Raw genomic sequence first — 16,716 nt, 5'->3', positions numbered from 1 at the left:
TGCCAGCCGAGAAGGGTGCCCAGTGACACCACAGGCCCAGTCTGGGGACACCCAGAGGAGCCACCATGTATGTCCTGGGTGTGTGGGGCGGGGCCATGCCATCTGCATACAGCGTCACTCTGTAGTCATTCAGTACTGGATATTTTATTAAAGCCAGCAGCTATGGGGTACATGGGGGGCTTCCTTGGCACCCTCACTAAGGCCGACTGGGGAGATGGAGTATGGCTGCCTGAAAAGCCAACGCAGTGTATGTTCCTCTAAAAATAAGGTGTTCTCCTGAGAAAACACTGGCTGCTCTCTGGTGTTTGGAGGCGGCCCTCCTAGTTTGGGGCTTGAGGGTCTTCACTGGGGATGTGGGGCTGCTGTCCCATCCCCTTTAAAGAGACCCGAAGGTGTTTGAAGGCGGTGGGCAGCACGCGGCCCAGGAACGGAGGGTTGGTCACGTCGCGGATCATGATGACATACTCCCCTGCAAGAAACAAGACTGCGTTGGAACTGCCCTCCCCCGTGGCCACTGCCTGCCAGGCTCTTGCCCTTCCCTGCGAGCCCTGCCCCAGGGCTCCAGGCGCCGCTTTCTCCCTGTGACCCCAGGACACTGGCTGCCGCCAGCCCGGACTGCTGGGCGCACCGTGCAGGTGAGGAAATGTATTTTGGGTAAATGAATCACCTCCAACCTCAGCGCACAGGCCCAGGCACGGCCTTGGACATCCTGGGACAGAGCTTGTGGACACATAAGGTCAGCTCTGTGACATGGGCTGGTCAAAGCCTCAGGAGGGTGGGCGGACCCAGAGACCCCGTCCCCCCCCCCCCCATGGGGCCTTGTGGCTGGTTTTCGGGATCCTTTTGGAAATATTTTCCCATCTTTTTAGGAAAAAATAATTCATTTCCTGTAAAATGTGTTTTAAAATAAGGCTCTGAAGACCTGGTTTGTTTCTGAAGCCCCCGCCCGCAGGGCCGTGGGAAGGGTCATGGGGATCGCGGGGCAGTGGGAAGAAGGGTCGTGGGAGGGGACATCGGGGCCGCGAGGGGCCGTGGGAGGGAGCGTGGGGCCGTGGGCGGAGCCAAGGGAGGGGGATGTGAGGGGGGTGGAAGGGGCTCTTGGGCGGGGCCTGCACGTGGGGGCGGGGGGAGGGGTGTTGGGGAGCCTTGGGCGGGGCTGTGGGGGGGTAGGGGGGTCGGGAGAGGGGGCGGGACCGTGGGGGGCCTCTCTGCTGGGGAGTCGGGCGGGAAGGAAAAGCACTTTTCCTCTTTGCAGTCTGTAAACTGTCTGGAGAGCTTCAAAGTTGGAGAAACCATAAAAAAGAAAATAAGAAATAACAGAAAGTGAGGTTGCCATAGAAACCGCCCTCTTCCCCTCCCCCGAGCCCGCTGCGGCTGGCACGGGAGCGTGGAAAAAGCTCGCGGGCTGGCTCGGCTCACACCAGGAATGCGGCCGCAGCTGAACGGGGGCGCGGGTGTCGGCTGCGCCGCGAGAGAACATTCCAGCGCCCGGTCTGGAAAACAGGCCCGTGGTGACCCTCCTGTCGCCCGGGGCTGCGACACCACGCATTCCCGGGGCAGCACCGGAGGGGCCCGGGGCCGGCAGCAATTGGCTTGGCCTTGAGTCAGTTCGTTCAGAAAAGCGCGGTCTGGGGCCGGCGCCGGGAGGGGCCCCATTCCGCCGCCTGGGCACCCGCCTCCCCGGTCGGCCTGGAGGGGAAGCGGCGCACGGCAGCGGGTCTCCCAGCGCCCGGCTCGGGGTGTTCCCGGGAACGCAGCCGCCGGGGCGCCGCGCGGGCCGCGCACACAACCAGCCCCAGCCTCGTCTGACCTCGTCCTCGGGCCTTCTGCTGGCGGATGGGAAGGCCTGGCTGCTGGCCATCTTGCTGGCTCACAAACCTCCCGAGGCCTGCCCCGAGCGCCACGTGATCCCGTCTGTGGGCCAGTCCTGGGCCGGGGGCCCGGTGTCCCCACTGACCCAGCCCCCGCCGCTGGACCTCGGCATCCACTGGCCTGCCCCCCACGACCTGGACATCGCTTCTCCTCGGGCCCTCGGAGTCCAGTCCACACCTACCGACCTCTTCCAACTAGCACGGGGGTGGGGGTGGGGGGTAACATCCCCTCCACCCACGGCCCCACTTCCTCTTCAGGCACGCAGGGAGGTGCCGGGGTCCTGAGGCGGTCTGACCACCGCACCAGCCCTGTTGGTCCAGACCCCCCCTCCAACCCCCCCCCCCAAGGACCTTTCTGGGCTTTGCTAACAGCTGCACCAGGGTGACAGGGGGCCTGGGCCTGGAAGCTGCCCACCTTCCAAGAGACCCTGGCTGAGGGGACAGAAAGGCACCCAAGGCTGCTGAGCACCCCTCCGTTGGACACCCTGCCTGGTGCCCACAGCCATTCTGAGGGAAGAAACCTTGGTGAGGACCCTGGTCCGGTTGATGGCCCCTTCCACCTGCCCAGTGACCCATGGCCCTGCCTCTGGGGGTGCCCAGAGAGCTTGTGCTGGGGGCAACCAGGCTGGGCCCAGACAGGGTCCTCCCACTGGAGACCCACCTGGAGCCCTGGAAGCTGCCCCTCACCATTCCTGGGCCAACCCCACGGAGCTGAGTGTCACACAGGGACACATTCAGAGGAAGGGAGCAGGCAGCCTGTCTGCCAGAGATCGCCATAAATGATCCATTTGGATCGTCAAGTGACAGCTGGAGACAGCCTGCTGGTCGGTGTCCTCCCGCTGCCCGCCTACCTGGGAAGGCTGCTGTCACGGGCTCTGGCTTGGCTGCCCCGTCCGGCCTGCGGGAAGAAGAGAAAGAAGCCCCTGGGTGCACCTTGCAGGGCCCCACTGCATGCAGCGTGCCCCCTCATACCAGGCCGCAGCTCTGGGGACCCTGTGGACAGCAGAGGGCACAGGTGACTGTCCTGTCTTATGTCTTCAAGAGGCAGTGTGCCACCGCCTCTGGCCACTCTGCCGGCACCTGGAGGAGGGTCCCTTGACACCTGTGACCTGCTCTCTGCCCCTTGGCCCTGCCGTCTTGTCGTCTTAACCCAAACACGCCAGAGATGGAGCTGGAGCTGCAGTGTGACAACCCCCCTCCCCCGTTTCCACAGCTGGTGCTGCCCCGAACAGAATCAATGTGCAGCTTTTGAAAACTTAGAGTCCGATCTGTCCGGAGGCCCCTTGGTGCAGAGGAGGGCTCATTCAGAAAACAGCTGATGTGTGGGGTCCCTCTGGAAGCCAGACGTTTACTTTTCAGCAAGAAGTGACAAGCAACAGCTGGGTGTGCGGAGCTCAGTGGGGGACGGGGCCTGGGGGCACTCAGTCCCCCTCCTGGGAACTAAAGGTCATTGTCACCTCCTGAAGTGGGAAAGAAAAAGCAGCAGGTGAAGACAGGCTGGGGCAGGGTCCCTGGGGCCAGGCGCCATGTCTGAGGGATGGAGCGACCCTCACCTCTGGCCACAGCTGCCCAGGCTCTCCGAGTTGGGGCAGGCTTCAGACGCCAGTCTCAGCGTTTCTGTCTCCACCAGAGGGTTTGGTGAGCCCACCAGCCACGTGGGTTTCCACTCCGCAGGGAGTGATGGGCCCACCCAGCTGCCCACAGGAGGAGCACCTGCCCTGAGGACCTAGCTGTGTCCCCCACGAGGACAGATGCTGGACGCTCTTACTGAGCCCTGGCACGTGTCTGGGTTTCTGTCCCTGGGTCAGGTCCTCAGCCTCCTTCACACATCCTCTGGGGACAAAGGAGCTGGCGTCGTGTGGACACCGCGCCTGGATCCTGTGGCCTCTGATGTGTTTTCTGGGTGGCATCGAGGACCCAGGTGTGGCCGATGGGCTTTGCCCTGCAGTATCCATTCGAAGGGATTTCCGTGAAGCCAGGAGGGCTCCCCCACCCTGCCCTCGTGGGTGCGATTTCCTGTCACCAGGGTGGTGGTGGGGAGCACGGGGTCTCTGGCTAAGGCTCGGCGACCTGCCAGGTTCTGACCCCTTGCCAAGCTTAAATACCACAGGCATGGTTTGGGCAATAAAAAAATAAAGACAAGATTTTTAAATTACTTCACTTCGAGTGGGGAAAATGGGCCTTGGCGTGGACCCCGGAGCACGTCAAGGGCTCTGAAGTGTGGGGGGAGGGAGGCAGATAGCTTAGCACCAAGAATAACCAGGGCCTGTCAAGCTGCCAGCTTTTAGGGAAATAATCGGGGTTACAAGAATCGGAGCATTTTTATAGAACCCCTAGGGCTGCAAGCAAGCAGGCAGAGCCAGGCGGGAGCTGGGCAGTCCTGGCAAGGACATTCCCCGGGGCACCAGCTGGCTGACGGGCCCGCAGACCCGCAGCTTGGGCCTGGCGCCCGTGGAGACCTGGGCTGCGTCCCAGGAGACAGAGCACCCAGGGCATTGCTGCAGCAGTGGGTGGCGGCGTGAAACACTGATTGGGCACCGACTGTGTACACAGCACTGGGCTGGGCCTCCAGGAGCAGGCTTTCTCTTGGAACCACGCTGACTCTGCGTCAGTGGGAAAGGACCCACGGGCTGGGGTCGGGGTGGACATGGCGTGAGCGGGGCGGGGCCTGGGAGCCCCAGGGTCAGGGCTCCCCCCTTGGTGCTGCATTTCCACGGTCAATATTTCCTCTTTACCGGCGCCTGGTTCCTTGTCTTCATGTTTCTTGTATTTGCGCTTTGCCGAGTATCTTGTATCTGCAGGTTTCTAGTTTTCATCAAATTTGAAAATATTTTGGTTATTCCCTTGAATATTTTTTATCTCCTGCTTCCCTCCCACCTTGGAGCCTCCCGAGTCACGGGGGTCATCTCGGCTGAAGACACCGCTCCTGCGTGATGTTCCGTCTGTTTTCCACAGCTGTCTTTAAGGTCACTCGTGCTCTGCTGTCTGCTCCATTGATCCTCCCGCCTACTCTGACTCGGACTCCGTGGTTCTCGTCTGCACAAGCTCCCCTCAACGTGCCCACCTCTCTCAGGTCTCCACTCACCATGGTCAGTCTTTCCTTGTGAGCACGTGGAATCCAGTTGTAACCGGTCGATGTCCTTTTCCTCCAGCTGTGTCGTTTCTAGGCCAGTTTTGACTGATGGGTATTTCCCCTCGTCACGGTTGGTGCCATCCGGCATTCTTTCCGTGCCTGGTAATCTTGGGTCAGGTGCCAGACACTGCGCATTTCACCTTATTGGGGCTGGACAGTTTCATATTCTTATATTCTCGGTGCTGTTATGTAGAGACAGTTTGATCTCTTTGGGTCTTGCCATTTTGTTAGGTGGGGGGAGAGCACTCCACCCTAGTGCCTTGTGAACTCGGAGGCCGTCCAGCCTGGCCGCTGGAAGGGCACTGGGCGGGGCCCTGGGGGATCTGGACGCACTCCCTTCGATCTGCCTGCTGGGTCTTTGCTCGTGCACATGCGCTCCTCCACTCTCTGCACACTCCGGGGCTCTCTCTTCTCGTCTCCGTCCTGCTCCATCTCGTCACCTTGGCTGCCCGGGACTCCCAGCTCCGTCTCTCTCTCCAGGGACCCCTGAACCACCTGGATCCCCTACCTGTGCCACAGCTGGGACGTCGCGAGACAGTGAGCTGGGTGGTCACAGGCTCACGGGATTGTTCCCGCCTCTCGCGACTCCCGTCCTTCGTCACCTGATGTCTAGTGTGTTCCGGGCTGCTGTGCAATTTTTCACTGAGTACTTGTGGGGGTGCAAATCCAGCCCCTGGCACTCCATCTGATAGACCAAACCAAGACGTGGTGCTCAGACAGCACCAGCTCAACGTCGGTTGTCTGCTCCCCGGTGGAGGGAGGCCTCCTGCTCCTGACTTCTCCACCTCTGAGCCTGTAGCCCGAGCTCTGGGTTGTGCTTTCAAGGCTCCCAAGTGGCTGCTTGTCCTAACTGGACGTGTTCCTGTGAGACAGGCCTCAGCCAGCGTGATTCACTCTGCAGTGAGGCTCCCATGCCGGGTCTGCCCAGTTCCCCACGAGGCCTGGTGGGTCATGCCTTCTGCTTGCCCCAACAGCACGTGGTTGACCCTCGGGCATGGAGGAGCTTGACAGCCTCCTGTAAGGATCAACGAGACAACCCTGCTGCTTCCCACCAGGAGCTCGGCGGTCTGAGTGGCCCACCAGTCCAGTCGGCTGCCCCTCAGCATGGGTGGCCATGCCTTTCCCTTCTCTGAGGTCCTGAAAGCACCCCATCAGGGCTGCGTGACCCAACAGGCTCTCTGGACCCCTCCTCTGCGGGGGCAGGTAAATCACAGGACTGCACCCCTCAAGAATGGGCCCCAGTGACTCTGTTCTGCTGAAGTCACCGCAAGCACGCCTGACCCTAAGGAGACCCATCGCCAGGTGATGGCCACGCAGCCTGGGCAGGACGCAGGGCCTCAGCCAAGCTCCATGGCGTGTGGTTTCTCAGATCTCCGCGTGGCCAGGGTCAGGAGAACAAATGGGCAGAGCTGAGAAAATGGCCATCATTGGAGAAAAAGCTCGAGGCCGGCTGGCCAGACCTCGGCCGAGTGGGGCTGGAAGCCAGCAACCTGCAAACACCCGTTGTTTGGCTGGGCAGCTGAGCGAGGCACCCAAGAAGGGGCGTTTGGACCCCTTGGCCAAGTGCACAGCAGGTGGCGAGAGAAAGGGGTGCGTTTCGGAGTGACCATTCCCCCAGAGTCTCTTGTAACCCGTGTCCCCCAAGCCTGTCCACCTGAAGGCCCTGGGGGTGTGGGCTTGGCAGCCCTGTGATCAGGCCCAGGGGGCCCAGGGGCTGCATACCAGACTTAGAAGCCCACGGCCCCGGCCAGGCTGGGGGATGGGGTTGCCGGCTCGGGGCTTGGTCTCCTGGCCGTGCCCTTGTCATTGGTTTCCTGACCTGTGAGGTGGGCACACTGGCATGCTATGGGGTGTGGCTGGCCTGAGACCTGACCTGGGTGTGGGGCCCTGTTCCCGCAGCCTGGTCGGGGGAGCGCCCATCCAGGGCAGCCTGGTCAAGGCCTCGGATCTCAGGTCAGGAGCATGTGACTGTGGCCGTGGGGGTGTCACACGAAGCCTCTGGCACTAACGGGTACACTGGCCTAGGGAGCCGGGAGCCCAGAATCAAGCACCAACCAAGTCACAGATTGGGGAAAACTGTCACCTGAGGATGGGCCAGCTGCTGAGAAGCCACCCAGGCTCTCCAGACCTGCCCACATGAGACATGAGTCCAGAGCTTTCTGCAGCCCCCACGGAGAGCCCATAAGAAAGTTCCATAATTAGAGCAGTTAGTTGCTGGAGCCTCCCTAGGACCCCTGGGCTCAGCAAGTGGCAGCCATGGCCCAGCCCCTGGCCATCTCCGAGTTGGCTCAGCTCCCGTGTGCAGCGGGTTCTCTCCCCCGAGGCACCTGGGAGGCCTCCCCTTACCCAGGCTCGCAGGGGGCCAGGGGTCACACTGCTATGCGGCCCCTCTGGGTGAGGCCCCCTGGCCCCCACCCCGCACACATGGGGCCGGGAGAGCAGCTGATGGTCAGATGCAGGCACGAGAGGCTCAGTGCATTCTCAGCCCTAGCCTGGAGCCTGGGGGGAGGGGTCCAGCCAGCACCATTTAGGGACCGTGTTCCCAGTGGGCAGTGGGCTCCGGGCCCTGGAAAGCCTGCAGGGTGTGTTCTGCTTGGGGGTGCCTGCCAAGGGAGTTCTCGGGGGTTGTGAGCGGTGTCCCAGCGGTCGCCAGTGGTGGCCGCGTGACGGGTTAACACCCCCCTCCCACCCGCCGTCTGTGTCCATCTGCTTCTGGCCGTGACCCCAGCACCCGGCTGTGCTGTGAAGGGTTAGGGACCCTGCATAGCCGGCCCAGCTGCCCCTCACGGCCCTGACACCTGCCCCAGTGCGTTAGTGCTGCTTGGACAGGACGGGATTCATTTCTCAACCTTTAGAAGTTTCTAGAGAAGTAAAAAAACTCAGTCCATTCCCCTCCTCTCGTCCATGATGCCCACTGGGAGCAGCTTCCAGTGAGGGACAGGGAGGCAGAGGCTGAGCCCCCCGTGAGGGTCCACAGCCGGGGAGAGGGAGCCCGGGGGGGGGGGGGCGGAGGCCCAGGTGGCCCTGGGACCCGAAGCCCACACCCTGCAGTTTCAGCCTGTCGCGCCCTCCAGCCGTCCCTGTGGCCTCCTGCTGTCCTGGGAACTCTTGCCCCAGCCTGAGATAAGCCCACCCCTCCTCTGGGCCCACTGACCGGTGGAGGGTCGCCCTCAGCCAGGAAGAGTGCCCTGAGCACACGCCCTGGTGACAGAGGCCACGGGCGAGCCGAGGACGGCCTTCCAGCTGAGGGCAGCACTGTGTGAGCAGGACCCAGCAGGGGCACAGGTAAGCTGGAGGAGCGGCCCCTGGCCTTCCCCCTGGACTTCACGCAGGATTTCTTGGGGTCGTTCGAAGTCAGATTCAGAAGCATTTGCCCATGTCCACTGGGCTGGGGACACAGTGAAGGGAGAGGTGACAGCACACCCACAATTGACCCTCACAGGTGACCATGGCTGAAGTAGGAGGCCTGGGGTCCTGGGTGAGGCGGGCAGCCCCTGGGCTGTGGGCACCGGAGCTGCCATCTACTCCACCACTGGGGCAGAGGGGCAGCTGCTGCCTGAGGCCAGTGAGGAGCCTGGCCCCACCCCCCCGCCGGGCAGGGGTGAGTCTCCATCATGGGCTCTTCCCGCTGTGGAGCCCCCAGGCCAGCCTGTGCCAACTGGGCTTCCCCTGCCCGCCAGGCTGTCCCTCAGAGCATGTCCTCTTTGGGACCCGCTGAACCTGGTCGCTCCTGCCCAGAGCTTCTCTGGTCCTGGTGGGTCCAGGCAGTGGTGGGCTCACAGGACAGCACCCCGGACCCCAGTGCGGCTCAGGGCTTGGTGGACGAGGGCAACCCCGGGTTGGGGTAGGTGACGAGCCCAGGATGCTGGCTCAGCCGCTGGGAGGGCCAGCCTTTCAAAGGGCACAAAGGCCTGTGTCAGATGCTCAGGTGTCACCCGCGACCTAAGAGGAGGGGCCTGCAAGCGTCCACTACCTCTCAAGTGAAAAAATCAATTGGCTCCATCTGCGTCGGCCTGATGACTGATTAAATGACTAATCACGGAAGTCTTAATTAAACCCATTTTTCTGCGAGCAAGTGGGGGAGGGGCTCTGGTGTCTGTGCTGAGCAGTTACGGGCAAGATCGGGCGCAGACTCCAGCGCACACCAGCCGGAGCTGGACGCCTGGGCTGACCGGCGTCAGTGGCTGTGCATGGGCACAAAGCACGCATTTAGGGTTTCTGGGGGAAATCAAGCAGAGCCTTGCCCCTCCCCGTCCAATGGCGTTCTCACGTGGGGCTGGCCAGCTCCCGGCCACGTGTGTGAAATCGAGTCCGTCTTTTGCAGCTGACACAACTCACATCACTCAGGAGCTGACGGGGTCTGTGTCATGTTGTGAAATTCCGTCATATGCCAGGAATGTGTCTGCAGGAATGTGGCAAGGCCGCCATGGAACCAGGCTGTCCCCGGGAAGTGCCGTGTGCACGAGCTGCTCCAGTGTTGGGGGGATGGCTGACCAGAGCCGGCCCACCTCACTGTGATGAGGCCCTGTCACTCAGGGTGTCATGCGGGGTCTCAGCTCCCGGTCCCGCACAAGAACGCAGGACATGGTGAGGCCAAAAAGGAACACCCACGGAGCCATAGGTAGGAGACTCATACCACTATAGTCTCGCTGGCAGCTGGGCTGGAGACACAGGAAGCAGGAGCCACACGATCCGCAACCCACCGTCCACTTCTCTGCCAACCGACCTCACTGCGACCTGCAATCCGTGCTTGCTAGCGTAGCCACAGCAGTTATGTTAGTGGCCAATGGCTAACTGGTTACAGCTGATGGCCAACTAGTCACAGCTGATGACCATCTACTTCCCGAGCCAGCACCCCTCCACGTGAGGCCGAGAGCCTGGAAACTGCTCTCTGGGGCTCTGTTCCCCGGCAACTCAGGGACAGGACTTTGAGACAATGAATGCAGAAGCCACTTGTATGACAATAGGGAAAAAACAGAGTCCCGGTGAAGCACGTTCCCAGGGGGACAGGGTTAAACGGGCCACGTCCCTCTGTGACCCCACCGGCGTCTCCATCATCCATCATCCACACACAGGGCTCTATCCAGGCTGGGGTTCTGCGGGGTAGCTGCCAACACTACCTTGCTCCCTGTGTGGAGGGGGGTCCATGTGGTGAGGGGCCCTAGTGCTATACCTGGTCTCCCCGTTCTAGGGTGGCACGCAACCCTGACAGCAGATGGTGAGAGCGTGTCCCCTAGAGGGCAGGGGCTGGGCTCTGGGGAGGACCCCAGGCCTGAGACCTCTCCCCACCCTTTTCTCGACACACAGGCTTATTTCAGGGAGCACAAGGTAAGTTTTCTTAGTCGATACTGCGGAATTATGCAAATTAAAGCCGAAATTACCGGGCCTGTCACTCTCCATCTTCTTGGAGAGGGAGAGGCTCCTTCTTTAGTCATTTCTATTGTGTGTGGGGTGCTAGCATGGGCAAGGCCCACTGGGGGCAAACGAACGAACAAGCAAATGTGGGGTGGGGTGTGGCTTTGAGGAGTCACCAGGCGGAGGGTACACAGGTGACCCAGGGCAGGAGGAGTGTGGCTCCTGGGGGGGCCGCACAGGGGTGCTGGCATAGCCCCGGCTGTTCTGGGGGAGGTTTGGGCCCTGGGGCCTCAGCCTGCCTCGTGCCCCAGCCTCACGGCCCTGCCGTCTCCATCACTTCGAGTCCAGAAGTTGGCCCCCACTCAGGTCTCCCCAGGAGGAATGGCAGCCATCTGAACTTGGCTGCTGCTTCCACCCTCCCCAGACCGTGGGGTCTGACCCAGAGGCCAGATGCGGCTCATCGTGTCCCGGACACGTGTGTCAGCCCGTGGTTCCCTGTCACCTTGCCAGAGGGAGCTCTTTGTCCTGGACACCTGCAGGGCACTCAGGCCTCTGGGAGGTGGGTTTGGGGGAAGAATGTCGAATGGCTGCACGTTGCCGACACCGCACGCGCACTGAGGTGGGGGACGACAGCACGGCGGGATCGGACGTGGAGGCCATCCACACCCGCCCGTCCCTCTCTGACAACACCTTCGGAACCTCATCTGTCCAGTACATGTTCACCCATTGGCCCGAGATCAGGAAGTAGCAGCAGTTTGTAATTAGCTTCTGTCAGGGTCTGCGGCCTGGGCAAGGCAGACACCGCGTCCTGGGATGGGAGTAGCGCCGCGGCACTGGGATGGCGAGGAGGCAAGAGGGAAGGGGAAAGCCTGCGGTCTGCGGCGGCCGTGGCAGTGGCCAGACCAGCCGCGGGCTGCACCAGTGACCGCTGGCCTGTGTCCCTGGGGACTGTTTTGGGCGAGGCCCCTTTGTTGCCACGGAGTGAGACCTGGTGCCCTCGTGCCTCTGCTTGTCGGTCACCTCCCTCTGGCCCCCCCATGCCCCTCCCTCCAGGGAGGTCACTCTAGGCCTGTGCAGGCTGACTGTAAAGAAACAGACGGATGCAGAATTACGGTTGTGATGGGGGCGAGGCGTCAATGGACTGGGCTCGGCCCTGCGGTCTCTGCCTTGGCCTGAGCCAGCCTGTGGGGGGAGCCAGCGGGACACCCAAAGGGTCCTGCACCCCGTGTCAGCAGGTGGGGCAGGCCCGGCAGGCCCACCTCCCAGGGCAGAAAGGGGTCTGCAACGATGGCGCTCAGAGCATGCGGGGCCACCCCAGGAAGCTGCTGCATCTGTGAGATGGCACCTCAGCCGTCCTTAGAAGAGGAGGAGGCGGCCCCTGCTGAGTGGGCCTGAACATTTGGGCAGAAACTGCCAAGGGCTTGGAGATGGCAGGTGCCCACGAGCCCTTCTCTACCGCCACGTGGGTCTGTCATTGACAAACCCAGACTGGACAGCCAGGACGTACTCTGGAGGCAAGGTGTCAGGCGCAGCTCATCCCCCAGCCCCATTCACTGGGCAGAGCCCTTGCAAATTCCCGCCACCCCCCACCCCCCCCACCCCCCCACCCCCCACCCCCCCCCCCCACCCCCCCACCCCCCCACCCCCCCCCCACCCCCCCCCCCCCCCCCGCCATGGGGACCCAGCCGGGAACCATGCATCCGAGACTTTGCAAGGATTTCCTAATGCAAACCAGACACAGTCGGTTGTCGGAAAGCCCAAGTGCTTTTGATTTGCCACAGCCAGGCCTGGCGGCTAGAAAGGATGGTTTTCCTAGAATTCCAAGGGGTGGGTTTTTGGGTCAAGAGCCAGGTTTGGATGCTGGTGCAGGGAGCTGGTGCCCCAAGCAGAGAAAGGAAGTTGGTGGGGATGTCCCATGGCAGAGCTGGTGGGGGGTGTTGGGAGCACATGCAGGACCCCCAGTCTTCTCTGGTGGGGGCCACAGACACCCAGATGGTGCAGGGGGCTTTGGGGGCACAAAGCTGGGGGGCCCTAGAGGAAGTCTGGAGGCTAACGTCCATCAGCAGCAGGGCATTTGGATGGTGGGGGCAGTGGGGTCTGAAGGAGAAAAGGACCCATTGACCAAGATCAACGGCTGCAAGAACCGCGATGGGGTGGGGCCAGGGCTTGCCTGTCAGCACTCGGATTTTGCGGGGGGTCCGTGCTCTGCAGGGATCCTCACCCCCACAGCTCACTAGTACCCTCCCAGGGGCAGGGGCTGTGGGAAAGCTCATGGTGAAAAAGCTCTCCCTGGGGCGAACGGGTGGCTCCGTTGGTAGAGCACGAGCTCTGGGCAGCAGGGCTGCTGGTTCGATTCCCGCATGGGCCAGCGAGCTGCACCCTCCACAACTAGAATGAAGACAATGAGCTGCCGCTGAGCTCCCGGATGGCTCAGTTGGTTGGAGCGCGTCCTCTCAACCACAAGGCTGCCGATTCGACTCCCGCAAGGGATGGTGGGCTGTGCCCCCTGCAACTAGCAACGGCAACTGGACCTGGAGCTGAGCTGCGCCCTCCACAACTAAGACTGAAAGGACAACAACTTGACTTGGAAAAGTCCTGGAAGTACACACTGGTCCCCAATTAAAAAAAAAAAAGAAAAAGAAAATGTCTTGTTCCCCTACCCTACACCCCCAAAAAAAGCTCTCCCCAGGGTTTCTATGTTCAGAAAATGTAAGCTCAGCGGCCCTGTGGTTGGTCCTCCAGGAGAATGGATCACCCCGCACCTGCGGCGGAGCCCCCAGGAACCCAGTCGCCGGCCACAAGCTCGCTCTCGGAGATGCAGAACATGCTGAAACCCAGTGCACCTGCTGAGCCAAGGGGCCAGGGGGAGAGGACATGTGGAGGGCAGCACCCCACCGCTCTTACTGCGCCTGCAGGGCCCGGAGGGTAAGCTATGCTCCCTCTGCTTTCAGAGGGCCTTCTTTTTTCCGAAATGAGACATGAGACGGTTCAACATCACCCTCAGCTGCTTCGTTGCCATGGTTACAACATCCAGCAGAAGCCAGGCTCTGGGCTGGGCTCAGTCATGTGACTCATTCGTTTCAGCTGTTGGCGCTGGTGTCCTGAGCCCAAAACACTGAGCACGTGGGGGCCTCCTCGTGGAGTGGGATCGTGGCTGTTTACTGAGAGCCTCTGCTCCTCCAGTGCGTGTGTGAAGTGAGCTGCATAGTAATTCACACACGGTGACTCAGAACAGCACCGAAGGACGGCCCCTGCCCCTGCAGCGCTTATCCCAGCTCTACCATGCCTGTGGGGTCAGGGGCTTGTCAGCATGCCGACATGTGCCAGCCTCCGAGTGTTCCCGGCTCGTCCCACACCCACTGGCATCACCAATGCGCCACCTAATTGCAGGGAGCGTGGGCAGCTGTGCAGCTCCAGGGAGCCCGTGCGCGGCCTGCTTCCCACTTCTGCCCAACTCCTTGTTTTCCTCAAGTTCCTGCTGGGTCTGTGCTCACAAGCCTTTGCTCTTTGTCATGGCTGTTTCAACATGTGCCCCTGAGCTGGCAGCGTGAAGAAAGGTGCCTGTTCCCAGGCAGCGTGAGGCACCCCCAGCACGCTGACCTTGGCTCCTGGGGGTGGGTGCACAAAGCCTCACGCCAGGTTAGGCCTGGCCTTGCAGCGGGTGGTGTCTCAGGCGGCTTGGCACCTTTCCCAGGCCCCTGAGCTCTGCCACCCAACAGGCCACGTTCTCCCACCTCCACCCACCCATGGCCCAGGGCCCTCTCTTTGGAGGGGCGGCTCGTGCCTTTCAGGGGTCGTTTCTTTCTCAAGGTGCCGTGTTTGCAGGGGGTCCTGCTGCCAGCTCCGGGCCTGCTGCACTCCAGGCTGCGTCTCACAGGGTCTACCCACAAAGGAGACTGCAGGTGGCAGGTGGCAGGCGCTGGCCGCTCTGCGGGGACCTGTCCCATGCTTCAGTGGCTGCAGCCAGTTCCCCATGGCCCCCAGGGGCTTAGGGGTGGGGTGGGGAGGCCAGGTCCGGTCCCACCTGAACATTCCAGGCCCACATGGGTCGTTGAGGGACAGGCTGCCCATGACGGCAGAGGCCTGGAAAGGGTTCTCTGGAATCCAGCCTTCCTTGGGCTGGAAAGAGCGTGTCGCCGCGAAGTAACCACAGGGAGGTCTCCTTACTTCCCCACAGGACAACCTTCAGCACCTCTAATTTGTCAAATGAAAATCCTAAGTGGATGTGGGTGAGCCTCAGCCGTCTCCTGTGCAGGATGGGGATGGGCCAGCAGTGGCCCCTGATGCCCGGCACACAGAACTGTGCTCCCACCAAGTGCCAGGCCACAGCGCTCTACCTGCCCCGCCCACTAGAAGAGCGTCCCTTAGGCGAGTGGCCCTCGTCTGTGGCCAGCAGACCCTGCCAGAAGGAGCCACCAACTGGCAGAAAGCAGGCTGCTTGCCCTGCCTACCTCCGGCGTGTCTGAGCGAGGTGCGGAGGGGACATAGCCGGGTGACACTCCCACTGCCCCTGTCCCCAGGGTAAGTCCCCTTGGTGCAGGCTAGACCAAGCCCCGGGCTCCCACTGAGGGAGCAAACCCATTCTCCACACCACAGAAGGCTTTGCGACCGCTGGGCAGACTGAGGCCTTGCCCATGGTGTCCACGGGGAAACTGAGGCAGGTGTGTGAAGAAGGGCACCCCTGCCCTCGCTCATGAATGTGCACCCCTGGGGGGCCCACTGATAGCCCCCCACCTGTGGCCCCGCTGCTAGGGAGGCCACACCAACCCCAGAGACCCCAGTCGACCCCTCCTACCTGCTGCCTGCTGGTGGGTCCCGCACGAAGGGCGTCGTCCTGCCGGGGCCCACGCTGCCTCTGGGCCTGCTGCTTGCCTTCTACGAAGAGCAGGAAGGGGAGAGGGGCTCAGAGGGGCTCCCCAGGTAGCTGCCCTCTGAGCACCCTGGTGGCAGTGGCCACAGTGCTGGGCAGCGTGGGGGCCTTCCGCCCCTACCTCGTGCTTGCTGTCCAGGAACGGGATGGGGTGGTAGCCCGGTGGAGGGGGCCCGAGGCAGACATCCAGGAACTGGGCCCGGCCTCGCTGCACTCTCCGACAGTCCTCAGGACAGCGGGGCATGCCTCCCCCAGCTGAGGAGAAAGAGGCATTTCCAGAAAAATAATCAAAAAGGTTCTTTAAGCATCACGAAAGCAAAGGTCAGAAAACCCCTTCACGGGTCTGCTCGGAAGAGCGGCTTCTGTGGCTGACGTGGTCGGGGCAGTGGACCCCGAGGCCATCTCCAGGTGAGGGCATGAAGGCCAAGGGCACATGTGGGTGCTGGGGCTCCCCTGGGGCCCCCGTATAGACAGAGGCTCTGTGTGTGTAGTTTGGGGGCCCCTCGATGCTTTGGGGCTGGAGGTCTTGTACGACAGCACCCCACCACTAAAGCCTACGCTGGCCCAGCAGAGCCCAGGGCCCTCTTCTGCACACAGCATGATGGAGGAGGAGACTTCTGCATCATAATGGCTGAGTACTGTGGCTGTCAGCACACATCCTTGGCAGCGGGGAGCACGGATGCCACAGGGGCCACAAGTCCCCCAGGAGACCCACCTCAGATGGTGGAGGGCTGGACTCGGCCTGTCTATCCCGCAGTGGGTACCCCCACCATGGACCCCTGACCATCCTGGCTTCCTTTATCCCTCCTCTCCCAGGTCTTAGGGTGTGAGGTGACAGGGCCTTTCCCTCCTGTGGCCCTGTCCTCAGGCTCTGCCCACCTGGAGAGGGAGCACCCCTCTCCCCCCAGCTCTTCAGCACAGAGGGTCAGTGGTTGAGATTAGACAGTGATAACTTTATGTTAGGCTGGTGCAGGGGCCCCAGGACCATCACACATGCGCTCGTGCGCGCACACACACACACTCACACACACTCAGACTGCTATCCTATGGGGGCTGGGCTCCCAGGCTCTCCTGACTGTCCCTTGGGTCCCTGCCCTACTCAAACACACTGCGCACCATTGGGGAGGAGGCACCAGCAGGAGCTGGCCAAGCCTGGGGAGGTGGCTGGACAGGGCTATGGGGACAGTTGGAGCCAGACAGGGAGGGCTGGGTGCCCTGGCTAACGGAGTCTGCTGGGGGGCTCTGGGTGAGTAAGGGGCATCTCTCATCCATGCATGAGATGTGGCCCTGGGGCCGCAGGTATTAATGCCCCTTCCTGAGCCCAGTGTCTGCAGGGAAAGATGGAGACGGGCCCCAGAAGTATTTCCAAATTACAGGCAGGGAATTACTTCTCTCGGAGGTGTCTTAATTTCATCATTATGGTACACTATAAAAAGGTCTTTCCCTCTGCAAGGACATTCTGTCACTGATGTCCTCTGTCTAGTAGC

General features: G+C 61.9%; 1 protein-coding gene across 1 annotated transcript in view; it reads right to left on the bottom strand.

The window, feature by feature from the left end:
- Positions 1 to 126: 126 nt before the first annotated feature.
- The window catches only part of MORN1 (MORN repeat containing 1), a 55,575-nt gene continuing 38,985 nt past the window's right edge, over positions 127 to 16,716 (bottom strand). The window contains exons 11-14 of the mRNA XM_081057910.1: positions 15,351 to 15,484; positions 15,155 to 15,234; positions 2,723 to 2,769; positions 127 to 469 (exon numbers count right to left, since the gene is read on the bottom strand). Of these exons, the coding sequence (XP_080914036.1) occupies positions 321 to 469; positions 2,723 to 2,769; positions 15,155 to 15,234; positions 15,351 to 15,484 (410 nt within the window). The 3' untranslated portion in view covers positions 127 to 320. The remainder of the gene's footprint in view (positions 470 to 2,722; positions 2,770 to 15,154; positions 15,235 to 15,350; positions 15,485 to 16,716) is intronic.

This window comes from Rhinolophus hipposideros (assembly GCF_964194185.1).
Source record: "Rhinolophus hipposideros genome assembly, chromosome: 8".
In the NCBI taxonomy this organism is placed as follows: Eukaryota; Metazoa; Chordata; class Mammalia; order Chiroptera; family Rhinolophidae; genus Rhinolophus; species Rhinolophus hipposideros.
This window is presented reverse-complemented; position numbering and strand designations above follow the sequence as displayed.